This window comes from Alosa sapidissima, chromosome 6, assembly GCF_018492685.1.
Source record: "Alosa sapidissima isolate fAloSap1 chromosome 6, fAloSap1.pri, whole genome shotgun sequence".
Lineage (NCBI taxonomy): Eukaryota > Metazoa > Chordata > Actinopteri > Clupeiformes > Clupeidae > Alosa > Alosa sapidissima.
The window spans coordinates 20002340-20026893 of record NC_055962.1 but is presented as its reverse complement, the minus strand read 5'-3'; the positions used below and the strand labels follow the sequence as shown (position 1 = coordinate 20026893).

Below are 24554 nucleotides of genomic sequence, written 5' to 3'. Positions count from 1 at the left end.
CAGCCATTTTTCGACGTTCTTGTGGCTATATAGTGTCATAATTCTGGATGGGGCGATTTTCATGGCTGCGCTCGCAACGCTGACATTGACGCCTTTCCCAGTGATGCATGTGCGCTACAGTGCTGTACTGGATATTGATGCAACACCATTTGAAAGAGGACGTCGGCATTTTGGTGCAGGATCGGAGCGTGAAGGCGGGTTGCCGTTGCTCTCCGCGCATGGACCACGGGTCGTTTGTGGTTTCGGTTTGACTGACACGGGACGATGCGGAGGATCACACTGGGCCTGCCTCTCTTCGTGTTCACAGCGGACCTTGATTTAAATGTCCATACAATTAAGGCACGCGGTGAATGCCAAGAGAGACGGTAACTGTCGGCGATAAGATGGTGTAGGACGTAAAATATAGGTTTAATATTAGTGTTGTTATACACTGGCGGACAGGCGGGTTGCTTATGGCGTCTTTTTTATGTTGACATCTTCGTATTACAGGCTTGTGAAGGTGAATGATCTATTATCTTGCCCCACTCAGCCGAAGCGTATTTTTTGCTATTTTGTGGGCTGTTTGTGGGTTTTTAGGGTTTTAGAATCTGCGTCTGTCTGAACTATAAAATAGGGTAGCCTACATGTTCAGTGGAACGGATGCGAACATAAGATTGTGATGCGTCTTTACTCATTCAGAGGACACTGATGTGAAGATCGGAGGTTACTGACAGCCCGGGCTTCCATATTCTGTAGAACATTTTCGCTCGGCCAGGTGGAAAATAGAAAGGTTTAAGATTGTAAATAAATAAAATAAAATAAATACTACAGAAACAGGTTCCAGTGTTACTGTTAATAGCCGGTCCTAACAGGTGCGTTGCGGGGCCTACTTATACAAGTCAGAATAGACTGCAAAGGTGCCTGGCGCTCTTTGACGCAACGGGTATTAGTAGGCTACTAGATAATCACTTTGAACAGATCACTTGCTGACAGATCTATATTTAACAAATAGGTCGTTTCAATGCATGCATGCAAACTTGTACATCTATCTCCATCCTTGTTGTAACGTGTTTTTGGCAATAAAATCATTGTGTAACATGACATTCAGGGTTTCGGTTATTTCCACACACAAGCAGAATCTATGGAAACAGGTTTCATGTTGGAAAATGTGAATATCAACCTACATTTCTGTTCCGAAACAACTGACCCATGCGTTGTAAGGGAAGCGGACTACAAATATTTTAAATAGACAGCCCATCATGTAATGCCTCAAGAGATTGTCGCTTTAGGCCTGTCAAGATGAACCAGCCCTAGTTTTCGCCCTTATGGGTTTTACTCAGACTCCGTTGAGTTTGAGTGAGTCTTTTAAAGTGTCTTAGCCTATGTATAGCCAACATGACATTTTAGGAACGCCAATCGGTGTAGACGAACAGTCTGCATCCATTTGACCTCATTTGATGCCTTTTACGCGTATAGGCCTATGTTATGAATGCTTTAACTTTTGTTGCCTGATTGATAACGCCAGTGAGGAATTTTTATATTTGAAAATAGGTCAGGTGCAGTAAACATAATTCAATCATTCATTATGTTCTTGTAGTTATAAGACGACCCGATACATCTGTTGTCTCTTTTCAAAATTATTCAGTTGAGCTTGCCGGCTTTGTTAGGTAACTCAGACTGAGATTTCGTTTCCAAGGTCATCTGTTATTTCGGTGATAATTGTTGTGCATTGTAGGCTATTACGGGCTATCCTTAAATACAGATTAAATTATTAATAGCCCAAATAGTTAATGATGCATTGTTTAAATCAATATTTTTATTCTAGTTTCAAGACAGATTTGCATGGGAAATTTCGTTTTAAATTCGGAGATTGGCATATTTTGTTGCCTATTTTCGACAAAGGCCTATGTAGGCTATTTTTTTGACAAATAGTTAAACGGAGTCTAGTTAAGTATGAAAACATATAGTCTGATCTTTGTCAATCTAGACTGTGCGGAAACTATTAATCAATTAAGACTTAAAAGAAACGAGATAAATAGCCTAAATCGAGGTATGGTCTAGCCTACATCAGGTAAAATGAAAAGAGTAGCCTAACTATTACAATTATGTAGAGGTGACCCCAGACAGACTACTGAGGTGACACATCTAATCCTAAATTGAAATGCCATTTCCGACAAGGTGATGAAATACAGAAAAGCGAGTCGTGTAGCCTATAGAAAAACCAGTCAATTGACTGTTTCAGCCTATATGTAAAATTTAGGCCTGTCCAAAAAAAATTGAGGCCTTGATTACCGGAACACGTTTCCCGCCAAACCAATTAGCAATTCTTCATTTTTATATTAAATTATGGAAGGAATTTTCATGTGGGCGGTTTTACATAAAACTGAAACACAAGAGGCAAATCGAACCCACATTCAATGTTTGATGGTAATTGCTAAGAATTACTTCTAAATTCGGTTCGAACATGTTGCAGCAGTTCAGTTGCTTCAGGTCGAGACCCCATCATGTTCAGCAAAGGACACATCTTCTGACCATCCAGGCTAATGATAGTAGCCTAATTCAATGGCCACAGTTACTAAAATATGGTTCGATGGTTCTTATAGGTTCTTATAGGCTATAATGGTTGTCCTTGCTTTTCAGTGATGCACTTGGTGCATACGATGTCCTCTGTTTGGAAGAACACGGACATTATTTTACAGCGACAGCCACGCCGCTCACTGACCAAATCGTTCCCCAGTCGTAATCACAACCCGATCAACGGTTCTGTTGCGGTTTTATTTCATACTCCGACGTTATGGGAACGGCTCGTTCGCCTATACTGAGGCTCAGGAAACACGCGTATGCGGTAGGCCCGGGGACAGTGGCACAAAGAAAAGTATGCGCCAAAAACGTCCTGTCGGTTAGAGTGTTGTACAGAGTTGTACTCCATGAAATAACGTAATCTGTCACAGCAATATATTTGTTTTATTACAATTTTCACAGAAATATAGAGGGCTACAGGAACCCCGGCGAGAAATATAGCCTATGGGGTACGGATTTTATAAGGGCAAATTGTGCCCAAATTCTAAATATCACCTGGTAAATATATTTTACATTAAGCTGCAATCAACCTTCAACATTGCTGAGCGTAATAATTATTTTGGGCTTTACATCAGCTCATGTCTGAGCAGACATTGAGCACTTAATATTAAACCATTTTGATTTAACAGTTTACAATGGGCCGGTCGAAAAAGCCTGGTAACATCCAGTTTGTTACTGAAATTATATTTACTGGATTCTCGCGAGAAGACGGTGCATCTAACAACCAGGCCTTCGAAATATTACGAAGACAGTAAAGAACACATACTGTAAAGGGATGCCAGAAAATCACAAATGCGGCAACAGAAGAGCATCGAGGTCTAACCTCACTAGCGCACAGGGAACATCTGGACAGATCAGGCCGCGTGAAAGCACCGCCAGTGGGTACCAGCAGTCCGACCAGCTGGTTAGCTGGAGGACCAAAGGGCATCTTGTCTTTGAGATTTACCGTCCACAAGAGGGTGCCGTTCACACATTCAGTAGCTGCTCTTTTCTATTTTAAATTAAAATATTATGGCTGATCATTCCGAAAAATACATGGGTAGGCGATGTTAGAACATATAACATTCAAACTATCTTTTGCCTTCAAATAAAGTAACTACCAAAATGATTTAGGCATGCGAATTTGACTGATTTGTATTTTAACCTTCGTAATTGAATAATGACTGCTAAAGCTAGAATATACAAATATACTTTATTAAGCACTTAACTCACAAATCACACTCAAAATGCAATACAATTCTATAATGTATGAGAAAATATTTTGCATCACAAATATTAAGTACTTTGATTACATTGACAGCTACAGGTCTTTTCATGTGTTGTAGTTTACAATCATGTTTTGCTGTAAACACGTTTGAAAACCTGTCCACCTGACGTTTGACAATTGAATGGGAATTCCAGACAGGGATGCAGGTTCGGAAAACGCAAACAGATTGCTTTGTGCTTTGCCACGGTCACGAGCCCCGCGACCCCCCGTCACAAGGGTGTGAAGTACGCAAACGCTCCACATTTTCATCCCACAGAATAAAATAACATTCACAGAGAGATGGCAGAGAGAGAGAGAGAGAGGCAGAGAGAGAGAGACCGAGAGAGCTCCTGAAAATGGGAGACTACCCGGAGATCAGGTAAGAGCTCTCTGACCTCAACTCAAAGCCAGGTCTGAGGAGAGACATAAAGAGTTCCCATGGGAGGACCAGAGAACGATAGAGAGAGAGAGAGAGAAAAAAAGAGAGAGAAAAAGAGAGAGAAGGGCGAAGACAATGAGTGAGAGAGGTAGAGACTGCATGCGTGACAAGTAGGAGGAATGATGGAGAAGGCAAATGAAATGGATGGAGAGAGACGGAGGAGGAAAGGGAGGAGACAAGGAAGAAAGGAGGAGAGGGAGGGAGGGAGGAAAAGAGGGAGAGATGGAGTGGAATCACATGAGCACTATCAGTGGAAAGAGTAGCCTGCGGTCGGGAGTCCTCCGCACCAGTGGTTCAGAAACTTCAACACGTCCTGGCACTCTGTGCTGTGGGTTGTCTGCAATGAGCACACACACACACACACACACATACGCACACACACACACACACACACACAAACCATAGAGTCACAGGTTACTGCTAAATACAATTCTGATATATTATGAAAAATGGAAAGCAAAGATGTCAAATTCTATCAAATACAGATGAGAAAGAAGAATCAGGTAGACAATCTCCTAGTGATTATGACAAAAACACTTTACATGATGAACTGTGTGTCTTTTTCTCTGCTCTACTAAAATGATGTGTTTGTAATCAAGCGTGTAAATGAATTATGCATCAAACAACCTCTTAAACATCCATGGATCACACGAGAGAGAAAGACGTGTGTGAGAGAGAGACAGAGAGCGAGTGACTGGTCTGCAAACGTGATAAGACGAGATGCTGCATCCACACACAGAGATGGCAAAATCTCACCTTGGTAGCCATTAGGAATTTGTTCCAGTCGTCTTTGTTTGCAGCCATCCCTGGTCTTTTGAACTCAATTTTATTCCGCAGGACTGGGTAACCTGTGTGTGTGTGTTTGTGTTTTTTTTTTTTAGAAATAGAAAGAGGAGAGGGGTTTTGTGATGATTGGCTTTACACAAAGCCTGTGAACCAATTAACAGGTTCTGACATTGCCATATTAACGATGTCCTTGAACAGAGAATAGCCTATACGTGTACATGAAAGGACATGGACACACAGAAACTAACAAACAAATAGTGAGGGTGATCAAAAGGCGTACTTTTGGACATGTCCATGCACACATACTATATAAACAAACACACACTATGAATAACAATCTTAATAGAGAATTATATGACATATCTTACTCTCCCTCCCATGAACTATAATCAATAAATATAATATAAATATAAATAAATATGTTGGCGCCGGGCCCGTCAATAGGGTGTCATTACAAGCATGTGAACTGAAGCTGATAGCCAACCCTGCCTGTCCAGGCCTGCCTCCAAACGCAGATATTGAAGAGAGAACTGCACACTTTGCAGCTGTTATTTTAAGGAGCTCTCCCAAAATATGCTTAGTAAATACTTTAGTCAGGGGAGAATGCTGAGTAATAAGCGTGTGTGTGTGTGTGTGTGTGCGTGCGTGTGCGCGTGTGTGTGTGGGAAAGAGTGTGTGCTCTCAACTCGGCAGTGAGTCTACTGAGATGGCCGCCAACAACAACACCAGTACAAAGCATAGGTGCACTTGTGTATTTATGTATTGCCGTGGCTGTGTGCTTTCTTCTGTATGTGCACTTGCTGTGCGTACAGTGTTTCTGTATGTGTGCGTGTGTGTGTGCATGCATGTGTGTGTGTGTGTGTGTGTGTGTGTGTGTGCATGTGTGTGTGTGTGTGTTGTGACACCCACCGGTGATGATGCAGGGTAGCGAGCGGATGCCGGTGTTGGCAGCGAGCAGAGAGGCCTCGTAGGTGTCGCGCTCGTCTCGGGGCAGCACCTGCTCCAGCCGCTGGTCCATGGACACGGTCAGCACCCAGTCCCGGATCTCCTCACGCTTCTCCACCTGCGGGCCGAGCCCGACACATCAGACCAAGCTCCCTCTCTCACACACACACACACACTCACACACAGCTGGGACAGCTACAGAACTCCGACACACATCAGACCAAGCTCCCTCTCTCTCTCACACACACACACACACACACACACCGCTGGGACACCGGCACACACACACACCCAGCATTGAGAATGCTACAGCACTCCAGCCACCACAACGCTCCCCATCGTGGTGTGGTGCATTGCTCAGCCAGACAGTTAACACATTGTGACACAGGGCTGGTGTGACATTTGACATGTGACATGATGGAAAAGACAGCATATGGCGTGACATGACCCCACACAATGATGTGACATTTGACGTGAGCTCTGATGTGATATGACATGACCTGACACAACATAGCATAATATAAAACAAAAAAACAACAACAAAAAAAATAACAATTTGTGTCATTTGGCTAGACACGACCAACATCACAGATGTGCATCATGTAAGAAGTAAGATCACAGGAAAGCACTATAGCACATGAAGACGATGGTGTCACATAACCGGTGTGATTGAAAGCACTCTCAGCCCCAACACCTTTTCATACAGCACAATACCAAACATGCTGGGTGGAAAGAAACTATCGACAATATTGATGCAGAAAGATTCTCACATGCACACCCACACACACCAACAAACAGATTCTTAGCCTAAATGAATCATTTCATTTTTAAGTGTCACAAAAAGATCCACAAATACAGTGCATTTTAAAAGCCTTACAGAGACATGCTGTTTGGCAGGCAGAGGGATTTCGAAGGGGATGTCTGTGTCTTGGAAGTCCGAATGATCCAGAGCGTCAAGGTTGCCTTCATCAATCCCCTGCAAGAAAAAAAAAAATTATTACGTTTTTAGAACGTAACATTAAACGCTAATATCGTTCCCAGGAAACATACATTTAATACAATTTACTACCTTTCATTATGTATAAAAGTTAGTTAACATTTATAATATATTTGTACTGCATTTACATAAAACCTAGGTTCGACAACAACGTACAATAAACATCTCCAGCATTCACAAATCTTATTGTGATAGGCTGCGGTTTTAATCAAGCTTGAGCATAGAGTGTGGAAAAAGACTGGCGTTTCATTTGAGGAGGCAACGGAGTGAAAATGTGAAAGGTGACGAGGACTCACGTCGGCCAGATCCAGGAAGCGGTTGAGGAAAATAAAGGCCATGTTCTCCCAGCCGACAGCCTGAGGGGAGGGAGACGGTCACCACATACACTCATCAGCGTGACATTCAACAACTAATAAGGAAACTAATATTGAAGTTTTTTTATTTTTTTATTTAAGTTGTAGATACATTTGAGTTCTAGCTACACACAACATTTATTCCTTAACTTTTCCTCAACCTCTGAATTCTCCTTATCTGTCAGCCTCAAACAAGTGCAAGTGCAAGGCCATATCGATTTAACCTTTAATGCGACCTAACTCAGATTGGCGGACTGACAAACTAAGGTAACATTTCGACAAAATAATCGAGCCAAGCCAAACGGCTCTCTCTAACTTTCTGGTCTCTAACCTTATCCTCTGAACACACACACACACACACACACACACACACACAATTCATATAAACGAGAGAGCACAGCGTGCCATGGGCCCATTTCTCATGGGCTTCGGAGGCCCTCCACGCTGCATTCTGCCTCGCCTGATTGGCTGAAGCCTGTGAGAGAACGTCCAGGTGGTGTGGCAGCGTGCTTCACCCCCAACCTATTCCCCCACTCCCCAAACACACACACACGCACACACACACACACACACACACACACACACACACACACACACATCCCCCAGGGTTACCTTGGCAGTGAGTCCTGCCTCGTAAAAGGCTTTGTCAGCTGGAATCAGCTCTGTGTGTCTCAGCAGAGCAATGGACAGCTTGGCTGCTATGGTACTCTAGAGATAGAGAGGGAGAAAGAACAGAGAGAGAGAGAGAGAGAGAGGAGAGGGAAAAAGAACAGAGAGAGAGAGAGGCTGAAAGACTATCAATTCAGACAGGTAAAAGGGCAGTGGACAAACAAAAGTCAACAGCAAAATTAAAGGGTCAGAAGGGAAAAAACAAATACAGGAAACAGTAAACAGTGACACCACCATCAAACATGGCCGTCACCTCCCCACTGTGCCAAACCCCGGGCCTCGTGAAAGCAGCAGACAGCACCATTACCCTGAGCACTCACGGCCGTGGACAGCCCCGCGCACGGGCCAGGTGTTTACTCACAGCTTTACTGGGCATCCGCCCCGATTTACCCAGACAGCCCTGGCCTTGGTCTGGGGCAGAGCCGCTCTGAAGATGGCTGCCTGCAAAATCGGTTAGCCCGAGCAAGCGGCGCGAGCTGTGACTCACCAGCTGGTCCAGGCCCCTGGCGGCTGAGCGGGAGGCGTAATAGTGGGCGATAAGCAGCATCTGCTCAAACTCCTCATGAGCTGGAGAGTTGGCCTCCGACGACTTGGTCATGTTCTCACACTGCACACACACACACACACACACACACAGACCAGAAGAGGTCAGTGAGTTTAGAGGGGACTTGGTAAAAGGTACAGTATGTGCTTATTAGCATTAAATAAATCCAGCTAATTTTGATCCATTCATTATGCTCCCATTTCTAACTTTTTAAACACAAAACCCTTTACATAAAAATGAAATAAATATACAGTATATGACAACACACCAAATTCAAACTACCGGTACTTATTTTGCAATACAAACCCCCTTCAAGTAGAAATGCCTATCACACCGTGTCTTGACAAAGGTGAATGACAACATGACTACATTTCAGAAAAAGCATTGCAGATTTCCTGAACACTGTGCCTGCCGAGTTCAAAACCCATATCAGTAGCCCGTGCTGAAGACCTCCAAGAAGTCTGTGCTCTCACCAACGCCAGCATGACGTCTCGGAGGTCGGCCCACATGCGGTAGGACTCGGCGTTGTCCCTCTGCGACTGGCCCAGGAGTTCCTGGAACATGCGCTTGTAGATGTTGAAGTTCTGAGAGCAGACGGGCACATGGAGGCACAGAGGAACCATTAGCCAGCACAGAGGAACCATTAGCCAGCACAGAGGAACCATTCGCCAGCACAGAGGAACCATTAGCCAGGCGAACTAACCGATGGTCTGAGATAAAAATGACTCTCCACTGGGATTGAAACAAGACTCTATAGGGCTGTATTTTGCACCCTGGCGCATGGCGTAAAACTAGTTTTCCAAGTTTAATTCGGTATTTTGCATGTTTATTTTTTAAACCAAGGGTGTGGCAATTAACAACCTAGGGAGTGGCCTGGCGCATTGTCTAAAAATCGCTATTGTACACCTGGTCAGAAGTCTATGGCGAGTTGTTTATATGTTATTTTAAGAGCGCATTGTCAACAGTCATATTGGCAGGTGCACGCACCATCCTTCTATCATTCATGAACGCACACCAGTGCACGTCCAGGCAAAACATTACAAATTGCACGATTACAATGGGAAACATAATTAGAATAAAGATATTACGAAATACTGTACATCCCATGATGAGTAGTTATTCACCATCATTTGCAAATAGGTAATGACGGTTAAAAGTGATTAGGGGAGAGGTGAAGCACAGCTGAAGACGCACTGTCACGAGATATAAGCAACTCCTCTCCAGGATAAATGTTTTTTATTCAGTCATTTGAGCAATATTAGGGTAAGTATTGATTTTTCCAGCCTATGTTTTCGATGGTAACCCATTGTCAGTCAATAGTGAAAGTAACTGCATATATCTGTCTTGTCGTTGACTGACACCATGGTGAAGTTAGTTTCACTTTGCCAATGAGTTCAAATAATAGAGTGCAAATGCGTGAAGGCTATGCTAGGTTTTAGTAAAGCATGGTTTAGTGGAATGACTATTCCATACGGTCTCGCAAGCAGCTTCCTTCCAATGTGCCATTGAATGTCAAAATACTGATGCATTTATTTGACATCGTGCTTTGCGCCGTTAAAGGGAATGGCAGATGTCATTCTCATTGGTTTAAATGATGTTATACACCCCAAACACACCCATGACTGATTAAAAAATCTAGGAACACCTTGTTGCGCCATGCACTCGACGTTTGATAACGAAAACCCTCCCAATGTGGACTTGACATCCTACTAAATTTGAATAAGCTTTTGACGAGTGACGATGCGCTTTTGACTGTCATGACAGGGCCCTTCGAGACAGAAGAATGCTCAGTTGACGTGTATGTGAGTGTAGGCAAGTCAGCAGGTAGCTACAAAAGCCACATGGCTCAAGTCAACAGGTAGCTACGAAAGCCACATGGCTCCATTAAGCAAGGAAGGCTTCCTTACACCTCCAGCAATTTAGATCAGTTTGCAACTAGCATTCAGTGGCACTCAAAATACAGTTTTAAGAAAATGAAGATGAAATCAAAACAAGTCAATGTAAAGTAACGTAAACTCGATTGTGACGTTACTGTTATTCTTAAAAGATGAACAGCCTTAGATAGTTAGCTAGTATATGAACTAGCCTACGAGGGCCACTCAAGAACTATATAATGGAGAGTTATCTTGTGTTATCATATTTAATATACCCACCTGTGGATTGGCAGGTACTCCGTGCTGGATGTAGAGGTTGAGGACCCTCTCCGGATCCCCCTCTTTGATCAGGTGAGTGGAGTATAGAGCCACGTACTTGTGGAGGATCTTATAGTTCTGTCAAAGGTTCGGGAGGAAATATGACACAAAGACTTAGAGTAATCTCCCCTCTGAAGCAGTGTTTGAATTCTAGGAGGACAAAGATATTGATTTAGGTAAAAAAAGGGGACAACTATGAGCAGCCATTGTTACTTCAGCCGAGCACGCTATGCGTTCGGTGCGGTCTGTCTGTGTGCAAGATTATGCTAAAACTACAGACCCGATTTTCATGAACCTTGGTGGAAAGGTGTAGCGTGGGTTAAGCATGAACCCCTTTCCATTTTGGAGTAGCTTCTACTCACAGGATGACTTGACAAATTTAGTTTAGCTTTTGTTAAAGACACTGCATTTGACCCCGGGGGAGGTCTGTGCACTCTGAGTGCCCTTCTGGTTCATTGTGATGATCATTTTATTATTATTAAGACATACACTTGCTGTGCTGCTCCTTTCTTTTGTTGTGATATCAATGATGAAGTTCAATAAAATGGAATTATTCTCTCTCTAGTTTAGCAGCAAAAACGGGATGGAAAGCGCTTCTATCATGTCAGTATTATATAACGTTGAATATATCCAATAAAATGAATCACCATCTATTAGTGTGCATTTGGGTTTTGTCTAAACAGCCAATAAATAATACATCCCCTTTATGTGGAGAAATATTTATGGTGTGCAAGTCAGCAAATGACAAAACAATGCTTTTATTACATATGGAATCGAAGTCTACAAATAAAAATAGATCCTGTCAAGGCTTTGAGGTGAATTTTAGAGTATGAGGTTAGTTATTTCTTTCTATTTGCTGTTCAATTTTGTTTGTCTCAAGTATGTGCCACGCCGTACAACCCCCGACCCCCCCCCCCCCTCCTCTCTCCCTTTCTCTCTCTCTCTCAACTCTCCCTCTCTTGCCTATTCTCACTATGGTATACTGTAACAATATATAGTACCACTGACTACTTATTGACATTAACCATTTGGATTTTCAGTAATACTAACCCACTCTACATCTCTCTTTCTTCCCCCTTACTGTACCTCACTTGTGAGGTATATCATCACCAGTCATCAACCATCCGTGTGCCTGGCCCTCCTCTCACCCATCTCACCTAAAGTCCCATCCTCGGCTGCCCTATTACTGTCCCCCTATCTGGATTCCTGGCCCGTACAGCCTAGCGACCAATCACCTGCCTATGACAACTCTGCCCGGATTCCTGGCCCGTCTGCCGACCCACCACATGCCCCTTGACAACTCCCTTCCCCTGGACAATTCCAAGGCTGGACTATTTGAACTTTCTGTCACTAAATCAGGATTAATGCATTATCATACCGGATATGTAATCATCCCACCTCTTGTAACTCTCACCTCAGGTGCTTTAAACACCATGTCCTATTCTCTACACCTGACTATCATATGCATTTGTCATGTATACAGACCTTACTGTCCTGTATTGACCCTAGGCAGATGGGTCAGGCCCTTGAGTTGTGGATCTGCTCGAGGTTTCTTCCTATATGTATCTCCAATTCTAGGGAGTTTTTCCTCGCCCCTGTTACCCATGGGCCTTCTTTCTTTCTTTTCTTTTCTTCCTTTCTTTCCTTTTTCTCTGATTGCCTACATTCTGTAAAGCGCCATGATACATGTGTAATGTTTTGGTGCTCTACAAGCACAATAAATTGAAATTGATATCTGAGTGTGTGAGTTTAAATGTCTTTAGTGTGAGTGTATATAAACTTCTGACTTCAAATGCACCTGTGTTATGTTAGAAATGTGAATTCAGCTTCTTCTCCAAATATTACTGGCATATTTATTCTCCAACTGAAGCCCTTGAGGATGACTGAGGGCAGGAGACAGCTCAGGGGCTGGTACCTGTATGACAGAGCAGGAGACAGCTCAGGGGCTGGTACCTGTTTGGACGCTGTGTCAATGCACTTCTCCCACTGGCCTCTCTCCGCGTACATGTCCAGGGCTGCCATGACGTCCACACCCACCAGCTGTAGAGAGAAAGCGTCGGAAACTCAAGCAGAGATAAGGGGCCATCTCCACCCAATTTAACACTGTTTCACTTTAACATAGTGTCATTTCAACACTGTCACTTTAACACTGAGGGCCAGATGTACTAATGCTTTTGCGCCCACTTGAGGCATATTTTCTTTGCAAGGTGCACGTAAAAAAATGGCGTGATATGTACTAATAAGCCGAAGGCGGGTAAAAGTGCAGACTGCCTGTTGCGGGAGCTGAAAATGGCAATTTGCGTTTTTCCATGTCATGCATTCATGGGTCAGGACGAGGGTCAGGAGAAAGTTGCACTGTAAAAAGATTGGAGGAGAAGCGTTAAATGAGCCTAATTCCCCTGAGGTGTTCCCCTGTATGTATGAAAACACCCCATGAAAGCGCACGTCTGTTTTGTGGCGAAATATTTCCGCTTTGTAAAAGCATGTGTTAATCCAAACTGCGGTTAAACTGAGGTCAGTAAGAGCAACGTTCATAGACAACAGAATCGCTATTCAGAGCACTGGCCTGTCTAATGTCTTACTTCCACTTTCACGTCATCCACTTAGGATACGTTCAGACTAAGCGTCTTTTTCGTAGCTGCTGGCGTCCGTTTTACATTATAATCTTATGGAGTAGACCGTGTTTTCAAAAAAGTTGTCGCCTTCTTTTAAACGCGACTGCAACCGTCTATTTCTGCAGCTCAGAAGTTAAGAAATATTCAACTTCTAGCGGAAAAACGCCATAAGTCATGCGGTCTTTTTTACAGCTGACAAATCACAAGCGGATTACTGAGACCTGTGGTTTCACATGACAACAAGTAAAAAATGGAGGTGACAGAACACCGGTTGAGAGACTCGTTTTAGTGTCTGAGCATAGGAAATGGTTTGACATGACTTCACAACTTTATCATAACATACCAAAAGCAATAGCCAACCCCATTTTTTTCTTCCGCGATATTTTGTATCCACACGTAACGTTAGTCACTTTGCCTATCGCAAAAAAAAAACACTTTTTTTTTCAAACTGAAAAAGTGGTCTGCATAACTTCTTTTGTCAGAAAAAAGACGCTAAGTCTGAACGTACCCTTAAACTGTCCTACTTGCTAGGTTTGACTATTGAACCTGTCACAGCCTAAGCAGTAGCACAAGTAGTTTGAGTAGAACTACTGCTCTTCATTATCACATTATCACACATTATTAATACATTATTATGTATTGTATTATTTCATGATCGCTTAATGTTTGATTCCTTTTAATGTTGCCATCAGATAACTTCATTCAACTGCGCTTGTGATTGAGGTATGCATTTAGTTGTGAACATTCGCAAATTGCGGTAGGGGGGCGGAGAAAGGAGCTGATTACCCACTGAGCTACAGGTATGATAAATAGCACGTAAACTGAAGATCCACTGCGTTCGCTTTCTGCAGTTTGGCCATGGCGCTGATAACGCTATGTTCGGAAATGTACGTACATCTGGTCCTGAGTGTCATTTCAACATTGTGTCACTTTAATACTGAGCATAATTTTAACACTGTTTCTATTTAACACTGAGCATTATTTTAACACTCTTCCTGCATTCAACTTCACCGGCATTTGTTCATGTTTAGTTACATGCCTGTATATTCACCCTTATTTTATTCACCCATGAATATCATCAACAAACACTGTAGTTTTATCTTGTTCTGAACCTGTTTTGACATGCAACAGGACAGCAGTGATTAACATACTTCAACAATTGAGCCTTCAACATCATAAGGGGACATACAATTGCCTTTTACGCAATGTTCTTCTTTTTTTCTTTAATAATGTCCGTGACGTTCAAACAAAAGCACGGTGAAACATCGGGATGAGAGAGAGAACCAATTTGGTGCGTCAAGTGTATTATTCCAACTCGGATGAGTATAGGTCTCCATCCTAATTTGCCTTTCAACCACTGCAAATGGAATGAGAGGGTGTGTACAACAGACAGATGAAGACAGAGAGACAGACAAAGGAGAAAAGGAGGCCGAGATAAAGAGAAAAGATTGAGTGAGACAGAGAGAGTGGAAAAGAGTGAAAGATAAGGACTGAGGAAGGACTGAGAAAAAATAGTATCAGGATGTGGCTTTTTGAAGTGCAACTACCACCGTTGTCAGTGTTGTCGTTCCGGTTATTGCTAGTCCTCTGAAGCACCCATACGCAGACAGCAAACAGCTTTGTGTTCACCAGCTGCAGTGTCAGAACTACTCACCGAGTCAACTTTGCCTTGGTTCTTCAAGTGCTCTTTGTAGCACTGATCCACATAATCTTCCAACCTAGAAAAAGATGGTACAGTGGTAGACACTCTCCATGGGAACAAACAAACGCATGGGGAGAGGGAGAGAGAAAGAGAGAGAAAGATATAGCACTTCTGCTTACAGAAGGCTTTTAGAGTCCCAGCAGGATGATCCATAATGTGGAGAGGTGAGGTGTTGGAGTGTTTGATAACTTGTGAGGAGCGACAACAACAGCTCCCCTCCAACAAATGCACCAGATAAAAGATGTTTAACTGTTACACTGCATATAATGCTCAAATTGAACAACTGTGCCTGAACTGAACTGATGACTGTCTTTGATAGAATAAAATATAAATAATCAAATAAATCACATAAATTGACAACTCGCACATTTAACAATATTGAGATTGGCCTTTGCAATGTTGAAGAAGCTGTACCGGATGTGTGTGTGTGTGTGTGTGTGTGTGTGTGTGTGCGTTTGTGTGTGTTATCTTCGCCTCCCAACAATTGTGTAGGTTGCAGCGTTGTCAGGGACGACCGGAGGGGGGTGGAGCTCACCTTGGATCCAGCTCCTTGGCGACCCTCTTGGCTTTGTTCCATTCTTCACCCGCTATGAAAGCATCCACAGCTCCCTTAATGAGGTCCAGGTTGAGATACAGCTCAGCTGCCTGGAAACACACACACACACACACACACACACACACACACATTTTGTGTCTCAATGGGCTTTTGGAGCTCGAAGGACACCAGACAATAGGCAAAGAAAAATAAAAGTCTTTCATTTAGCATAATCCACCCTGTTCCTTTGGCTATCTTGTGCTTCTCAGTAGCCACACAGCCTACTCCTGTTTCCAGTGGCCCCTACTCTCTGCACAAAAGCTCTGACTGGCACCATGTTTTAGTCCCGTTTCTCTGCCCTTTCTTTGTAATTGCTGCACTGTTCTTGTGTAAGCCTATTGGCAATTTAACCTCACACAGCTGGTAAACACACCACAATACTATTTCTTTTTTTTTTTTATAATAGTGTGCTTCATAATGATTTTTCTCTCCACTCAATGCACCTTTGAGAGTGGGTCTGTGTAGATGACGTGTACTTTCATAGCAAGGTTGAGTTTCTGGCAGAATGGAGGTCGCATATGCAGAGGGTCTTGGCAAACTGTTTACCCACAATCCACCAGAGTCTCTGACCTTGACAGTTAACTCTGAGCTTATGCAGAAAAGGGTTTTGCGCAACTGTGCAACAGCCTTCAAAGCTGATAAATACATTTGTAATTGAAAATTAGCAATGGGTTAAGAAAGGGGAGGGGGTCAAACTGTACTGAAACTGTCCAGTACAAGCTAGTGTCCATCAAAGTATTGGATGGTGGATTGTAGGAGAGGAAGTGATGCGTAACTCACTGCGTTGTACTTCCTCATCTGGACGAGGCGTGGTCCCACAGCTTGGACGACCTCCACTGACCTGTCCTGACCCAGGAACTTAATGGCCAGCTCAGCAGCCTATTGGGTTGGGAAGAGACGCAAAGAGATCAGAGAATCAGAGCGATAGACAACCATGAAAAACAAAAGGACTCTGCCTGAAGCAGCAAGGGAAGCAGAGGCAAGACTCCAGACTCAAGACTTCAACCCCATGAGTGAGGACAGCCCCGGGAGAGGCTTTTCTTCTGTATGGCGAGACTGTTATGGTTTGTATAATTATATTATAGTATACTAGTGCAGTGCCCGTTCAAACATGCTATTCCTTTAGCCCAATTACATGCCTACAGGTCGGCCTGCTTTAAAAATAGGATGATAGGGAAAAACATAATTCCAGGTAAGTATTCAATTATGAATACAGATAATATAATAACATACTAAATGTGAAATGAGCAGAATTTAAGCATTGCTGCATGTGACATTTTTTACAAATCATAATGACATAATCCTAACAGCTGTTTTGAGTCAAGGCTATATGCTTAGCCTATTGAATAACTTGATGATAGAGAAAACAAACCATTTTGTGGAATTTGCAACGGTGTGACTCAAAAACAGTCTCTGGTGTCCTATAAGTGACATTACACTCTGTCTGCCACTCGTTGCTTGTCGCTGGTTATGCTTTGCAAGTGTGGCATTCTGAGATGTTCTTTAATTCGGGACCATTATCGCTCGTTTCAATTTAGGACCTTGCAGTTGGAATTGCCGTTTGCTTATTCAAAGTCTAAAGACAGTCCAAAGTAGCCTGGGCTATTCGAAGTGTCCGTTTATTGCACATCAATTATTAAGTCATTTTGAAGAGCCACTGCATGTGTGTGTTGGCGTGATGTTGCAAAATCCGCGGAGTCATTTTATACAAGAAAACCGCATACAGGGGGTCTTTATTGTTGAGGTCAGACATGTTAACACATCTTGCACTCACTTAACTTTTTACCCGTGTAACCTACACTGATCCAGTTCTGCCAAAGCCCTGCTTCTATCCTCAGTGGTAGCTTACAGTACAGTGGTGTGTGGGAGGGGGAGTGGCTAGCAACGGAAGCCAACGTGTGCTTCTTTTACCGATATATTTAATGTTATCTTTTGCTTTTCTTATTCAAACAACATCAAATTTGGCACTGCACTTACTATAGTATAAGTATATATACTCTTTTAATCCCGTGAGGGAAATTTGATCTGCATTTATCCCAATCCGTGAATTAGTGAAACACACTCAGCACACAGTGAACACACAGTGAGGTGAAGCACACACTAATCCCGGCGCAGTGAGCTGCCTGCAACAACAGCGGCGCTTGGGGAGCAGTGAGGGGTTAGGTGCCTTGCTCAAGGGCACTTCAGCCGTGCCTACTGGTCGGGGTAACAAGTCCGAAGCACTAACCAGTAGGCCACGGCTGCCCCAAGCCCCAAGTACTCATGCCCATAGCAAGACACCTGCCAGGTTTGAAATCAGTCTGACAAACGGTCAGCGAGATATGCGTGCCACATACATTAGGACAGACACACAGACAGACACACGGACACTTCTTGCTTTATAGATAGATTATAGTATTTGTTTATTTTCATTGTTTATTTTCATTCGGCTATTGATTGCATTGACAATATTGTTTATTATTGCTATTCTCCTTAATGTAGTCTTACCAACTTTGTAAAACTGTTCACTGTTAATTTAGCTCTTGTGTTGTTTCATTTGTAACTTTGTATAACTTCTGTATTGGTGCTTTGGACAAAAGCGTCTGCCAAATCCCATAACCATAACTGTGAACTGCACAGTACAGTATATACACACACATTAGGTATAGACACAGGTCAGTGTACTTGTGAGCACTGTTGATCATATTCTGGGGCTGAATGATCTGCAAACAGATGGATATCTGTGTGTTTTAACACACAACTGTGCTGTATGTGGTTTGTTTTTGTGTAGAAGTGTACATTGTGTGTGTGGCTGTAAATGTGTTTTTGCACATTCAATTGGGTATTTGCACTAAAAAATGAACTCTTTGAAAGAGAGAGAACGAGAGCTCACCTTCATCCAACACTTCTCCATCAGGGCCACATTGGCGGTGTCCTTCACTCGCAGGTAACACTCCACCGCCCGGGCGTACTCACCTGTCTGTTCCCACTCACGAGCCTGCTCCAGCACCCCCTCCACACCCCTGCACACACACACACACACACACACACACACACACACAGGTACCCATGCACACATTAGGAATGGCCATAAACACAAGAATACACAGGTTCATCCAGTATCCGACATAACTAACTTCACTGAAAGCATAGTTCAGCATTGTGCTTTTTAAGCATCACTGAAGCCGTTACACACAATCTGTGGAGCACCGACTTTTAACAGAGCCAAGGTCACTGAGAGCAAACCGTGCTTTCAGGGATGCACAAAGACAGCGGAAACAGACATCTTGGTGAGGAAACATTCTTCCTCCTTTCTTCTTTCAGCCTACATCCCTTTCTACCTTCGTGCTGCTGAATTAACGAAAAAAAAAAAAATCTGTTCTTCCGTCGGAGAGTCTAAATGAAGCGGCAAGAGGAGTCAACAAGAAAGTCGCCGTGTGTTAAAGTTCACACTTGACCACGCGAGAGGGCCAAATTATGCTTGATTGGGTCGTGCATCTAACCATGCTTAAGTATATTCTCTCTCTCTCCTTCTCTCTCTCCTTCTCTCTCTCTCTCTCCTCTCTCTCTCTCTCTCCTTCTCTCTCTCTCTCTATCTCTCTCTCTATCTCTCTCTTTTCCTGTCTCTTGGTTCATGAGAGACCTCTTTGATGTTTTCCCACAAGTCATTAAAAATAGGCAGAAATGATCAGTGGAGACAGGCGAGCTGTGCATCTGCTCCGTTAATGAGCTTCTCATTACCCATATAATTTGGGATAAAAAGCCGGCATGTTTTAATAAAGGCCACGGCAGGCATGCGTGTGTGTGTGTGTGTGTGTGTGTGTGTGTGTGTGCACGTGGATCACTGGCAGAGAAGGGACTGGGAGTGCTCTGTGTGCGTGCGTGTGTGTGTGTTTTTCTGAACGGGTCGCTCACTCGCTTGCTCATTCTCATCCATATACAGCGAGATACATGATGCGTCGGCCAGAGATGCCAATGGATTGCTAAGCCTATGTTTGTGAAAAAAGGCTGCAGCTGTGCTTCCAGTGCATAATGGAAAATGTAAATGTAAATGTAAAATGTTATAAATGAAAGTGCACTTTGGCAGCTTTTTTTACAGGGACCCATCTGTGTATAGGAATTCATAGCAGATAAAAAGGGGACAGATCTATCACATGATCTAACAAATTATTATATCTGTTACATCATGTGATAAATGTTGGCTGACGTGTGTGTGGGTGTGTGTGTGTGTGTGTGTGTTTGTGTCTGACACAGGATGCGTCTGGAACACAAGGCTTCTTACCCGGGTCCTTTCTTGGACACCTCCATTTCATACTCCTCCTGCAGAATGGCCAGTTTGCTGGGGAGGTACTCTTTACAGAGCCGCATAGCATCGCTCCACATCTCTGAATCCTGTTCAAACACCACACACACACAGATTCAAATGAAACATACACAACAGCACACAAGCAGGAAACTAAAAAATGCAGTACTTTGCTTCTTGAGAAGCGATGACGTGAAGTGAAGTACAGTGTCCTGTTCAGGTCCCAGATCTTAATTTACGCCAGATTGTGATCGGTAACTAGTTTGTTGTTGTAAACAGAACGTTAAGGGGCACTCAGCAAGAGAGTTATACCGGTACTCACTTATTTACCCACTTCCCTATAAGTTATAGCCTAGTTATAGTATTAGTAATACTAATAATTGCCAACATCTTGTAGCTCTGTGACTTTTTCTTTCTCCTGACCCGTACTACGATAGTAGCGTCTGCCCGGTGTTCTGGGACCTCTTCATTTCCAAATTAAGAGCCCCCACACAAGCCCCCATGTATTTAAGCCTTTCCCTGTGATTTATGCGTCACGCGTAACCGCAGCTCTTAATTCAACCTTCCGAGGAAAAGTTCTCCCTTGGCTTTTCCTTGTTGTTGATGATGTTGTTGTTGCTGCTGACTTTTAGATTTTCATTAGCATTGCTAACACACTCCCCCCCCTCACAGCTGGTTATCAAGGAGCTGCAACGCACTCTCCCCTCTCGCCTGTTTGCGTTAAAAAAGGCAACCAAAACAAAGACGAAAAAAACATACATAAAGAGCAAAACCAAAGGGGGTGAGGGCTCAAAGGAATTGGAGATTAAACAAGATGGCCGCCGACTGGGCGCTCTTACTTTGTAGTACTTGATGGCCAGCTCGGGCCTCTGCGCGCGCAGCAGGAAGGCCTCGGCTCTTTGGAAGTCCCGCTGGTCGAAGCAGTGCTTGGCCTGGCTCACTAGCACGTCGGACACACTGTCCGGGTCGTGAGCCTCGGCCACACGCTGCGCTCCGCCGTAGTCCTTCTGGTGCACATACCTGAGGGGGAAAAGACGAGGGAGACGGTCATCGGCGTACCTGAGCCCTACGCGGTCATCGGCGTACCTGAGGTCCTACACGGTCATCGGCGTACCTGAGCCCTACGCGGTCATCGGCGTACCTGAGGTCCTACACGGTCTTCGGTGTACCTGAGCCCTACGTGGTCATCGGCGTACCTGAGGTCCTACACGGTCATCGGCGTACCTGAGCCCTATGCAGTCATTGGCTTACCTGAGGTCCTACATGGTCATCGGCGTACCTGAGGTCCTACACGGTCATCGGCGTACCTGAGCCCTACGCGGTCATCGCCGTACCTGAGGTCCTACACGGTCATCGGCGTACCTGAGCCCTACGCGGTCATCGGCGTACCTGAGGTCCTACACGGTCATCGGCGTACCTGAGGCCCTTACACGGTCATCGGCGTACCTGAGGCCCTACACAGTCATCGGCGTACCTGAGCCCTATGCAGTCATTGGCTTACCTGAGGCCTAATACGATCATCGGCATACCTGAGCCCTATACGGTCATTGGCGTACCTGAGGCCTAATACGGTCATCGGCATACCTGAGCCCTATAAGGTCATCAGCGTAACTGAGGCCCTCCACGAAAATCGAGCTTTTTTTATTTAAATGGATTTTCATGAAACTCACTAAAAAATGATCTGGCATAGGCTATTTCCAATGTCTCTAAACTTTATCCAACTGCTGATGGGCCACAAACAGCAGGATCTGATGTCAAAAGTAATGGAGTTCATTAGTGAAGTCATCCATAAGCATAGAAGCTTAGGCCTACTACACAATGCATAAACTAATGATACTGGTAATGCCAGAGTAGGCCTGATATCTGCACTATATCCATCCAACTTGTCTGTTACTACCAAAGGATTATTAGGCCTATTACCAAAGTGGATAACATTCCAAAGGGATAATTAAGACAAAACAAAGTCATAACTTGTTTATAGTAATAGTCAAACAATTTTGTTTGTAGAGGGGACAAAATCTATTAAAATCGTAAATCGATGTAAAATGATTTGAGATTTCTTTTTTTAGGCCAAATCGCCCAGCTCTACTGAACTGTAGCCTGAACATCAACACAAATGCCTGATGAGCTGACGAAAACGGAGACTACAAAAACCAACACAGCACAGATGCATCGACACTAACACAGTGTTTTCATTAGGACATTCCCTGAATATCAAACTGACAATCTTGATATTCTCCGCCAAGCAGTCCCCAAAACAGTAATATCAACACAAAGTACAAAAGCTATGAACACTGACTCAAACCATTAGAAATATAGTTCCGGGCAAAAGCAATCGGCTAATGGAGCCCCACTGAACACTCTGCCCTGGACCAACACAGTGGAGTAATCTGGAAATGTTCGCTGCCATGATTTATAAAGGGGCCCATCTGGTGTTTACAGAGAAGTAGCGACTAATTCACTGGCTTGCTCTAATCTCTGCCAACATCAGGTGTGTTGGAGCTTCGCCATTTCTGGAGGTGTCTCTTGTGCCAATGAAGTAAAACTACCAAGAACTCTCTGGATGTCTTTGGCTTATTAGGTCCTCAGGTGAGAAATAAACTGCAGTATTTAACTTCTCCATAATCACAAGTCTGTGGGAACATTGTTCAGACACAATAACTCCCTAGCACAACACTGCAGGAGTTGACTTGAGCTTTGTGCACAAGAGCAACCCTGCCTAGTGCAGCTACTAAACCTCTGCAGTGGATGCGCTCTGTTCTCCTGCTGTAGGTCTCTGGTCTCCACTGTCTCCTGATGCTGCCACCTACAGGCCTGGCCTGCTCACTGCACCTCTCTCTCTCTCTCTCTCTGCTCCTCCTCTCCTCCTCTGCCCTGCCTTGCTGGAGCTGGAGGTGCGGAGCACGTGGCTGGTCCGCGTGAGGCACGGATCAAAGCTTCGGGCCCTGACAGCATCTGATCCCCCGCGCCACCTGTGTGCCCCCACTACCCTCTCTCTCTCTCTCTCTCTCTCTCTCTCTCTCTCTCTCTCTCTCTCTCTCTTACCTTCCTCTTCCTCTCTCTCTCTCGCTCATCCTCCTTCTCTATTCCCTCTCTTCTTGATCCCCTCGATTTGCTTTCGTCTCTCGCTCTCTCTTCCTCTATCTCTCGCCTCTCATCCCTTCTCTCTCTCTCTCTCTCTCTCTCTCTCTCTCTCTCTCCTCCTTGGATCAGCGTGTCTAAGTTATCAGGCCGTCCATGCTCGGCACCAGCTAATCAGGGCGGGTTGGGAAGTTCAGAGGAGCCTCGCTGGCAGCCCGGCATCCCCCTTTTGAAGTGTTGCTGAGGAAGAGCCTGAAGCCCCAACTCCTGCAGAGCATGCAACACACACAAACTGAAATTCTGAGTTTCACGCACACACACACACACACACACACACCCTGCAGTTCTCACAGTTTCTCCCAAACACACACACACAGCACTCTCTCTCGCCCTCTCCCTTACACACACACACACACACACACACACACACACACAGACGCGGCAATGCACTTACATCAGCACGGCCTCCTTAGGCTTGCCGGCTTTAATGAACTCTGCCTCGGCCTCCGCAAACTTGCCCTTGAAAGATAAAGACCGAAGATGACATGACAAAAAAAAAAAAAACGAGAGTGAGACAGAAAAAAATGACAGACACCTAGCACATTATGAGAAGATTAATAATTCAGATGTGACATTTAAGTAACTGGGGAGGCAGTGCAGCAAATTTAACACACCTGAATGACATACACACACACACACACACACACACAGACACATACAGACAGACACACACACACACACACACACACACACACACACACACACACACACACACAGACACACACACACAGACACACACAGACACACACAGACACACACACACACACACACACAGAAGCAAACGTATAAATGTTTGAGAGACTGCAGAGAGAGCCAGGGTAAGGAGGGAAACTCTAAGTGACAGTGTGGCGGCCTTTCAAGTCTTTCTATGCAGTGACAGCGGAATGATTATTCTTTTTTTATACCAAGGTGGAAGACGAACATATGGCAATGAAAGACAGAAAACAAGAGGGGGAGAGAGGGAGGGTGAGAGAGAGAGAGAGAGAGAGAGAGAGAGAGAGAGAGAGAGAGAGAGAGAGAAAGAGACAGAAGTCTACCTCGTCCTCAAGGAACATGGCGTGCTTGTAGTGGACATCGGGGATCTTATGCTTGAGGGACAGGCGCGCCAACTCGAAGGCAAAGTCAAAAGAGCTGGAGACAGAGCAGACAGGAGTGGCACAGTCACAAACAACAACAGCGACAGCAGGCCTTTGTAAACAACAACAAAAAAGTGAACTTGGAGAAATGCCTCATCGTCATCGGGGAAAAAAAAGCAAACATTTGAAAAAGTTTTTAGACTTCCAAAATAAAATCTCTAAATATGCACCAGAAGAACTGGTGTGAGGTTTTGCATTTTAATGCACCATTATTACCCTGCGCGTCTCCCTTTCTTGTTTTGTTTTGTTTTGTTTTGTTGTTTGTGCAAGCACGGCACCTCACTTGCCTCAGTAAATAAACATGCAAATAATTCAGGAAGTGACAGACAGCAGCAGCACCAGTCAGAGCCCCT

General features: G+C 44.2%; 1 protein-coding gene across 1 annotated transcript in view; it reads right to left on the bottom strand.

The window, feature by feature from the left end:
- Window positions 1-3732: 3732 nt before the first annotated feature.
- Window positions 3733-24554, bottom strand: part of ift172 (intraflagellar transport 172) — a 64839-nt gene continuing 44017 nt past the window's right edge. The window contains exons 31-48 of the mRNA XM_042096136.1: window positions 24103-24196; window positions 23460-23524; window positions 20764-20944; window positions 19904-20013; window positions 18515-18644; window positions 16423-16521; window positions 15583-15692; window positions 15000-15063; window positions 12684-12770; window positions 10692-10808; window positions 9012-9122; window positions 8482-8601; window positions 7938-8033; window positions 7269-7328; window positions 6853-6951; window positions 5940-6093; window positions 5001-5092; window positions 3733-4581 (exon numbers count right to left, since the gene is read on the bottom strand). Of these exons, the coding sequence (XP_041952070.1) occupies window positions 4492-4581; window positions 5001-5092; window positions 5940-6093; window positions 6853-6951; window positions 7269-7328; window positions 7938-8033; window positions 8482-8601; window positions 9012-9122; window positions 10692-10808; window positions 12684-12770; window positions 15000-15063; window positions 15583-15692; window positions 16423-16521; window positions 18515-18644; window positions 19904-20013; window positions 20764-20944; window positions 23460-23524; window positions 24103-24196 (1879 nt within the window). The 3' untranslated portion in view covers window positions 3733-4491. The remainder of the gene's footprint in view (window positions 4582-5000; window positions 5093-5939; window positions 6094-6852; window positions 6952-7268; window positions 7329-7937; window positions 8034-8481; window positions 8602-9011; window positions 9123-10691; window positions 10809-12683; window positions 12771-14999; window positions 15064-15582; window positions 15693-16422; window positions 16522-18514; window positions 18645-19903; window positions 20014-20763; window positions 20945-23459; window positions 23525-24102; window positions 24197-24554) is intronic.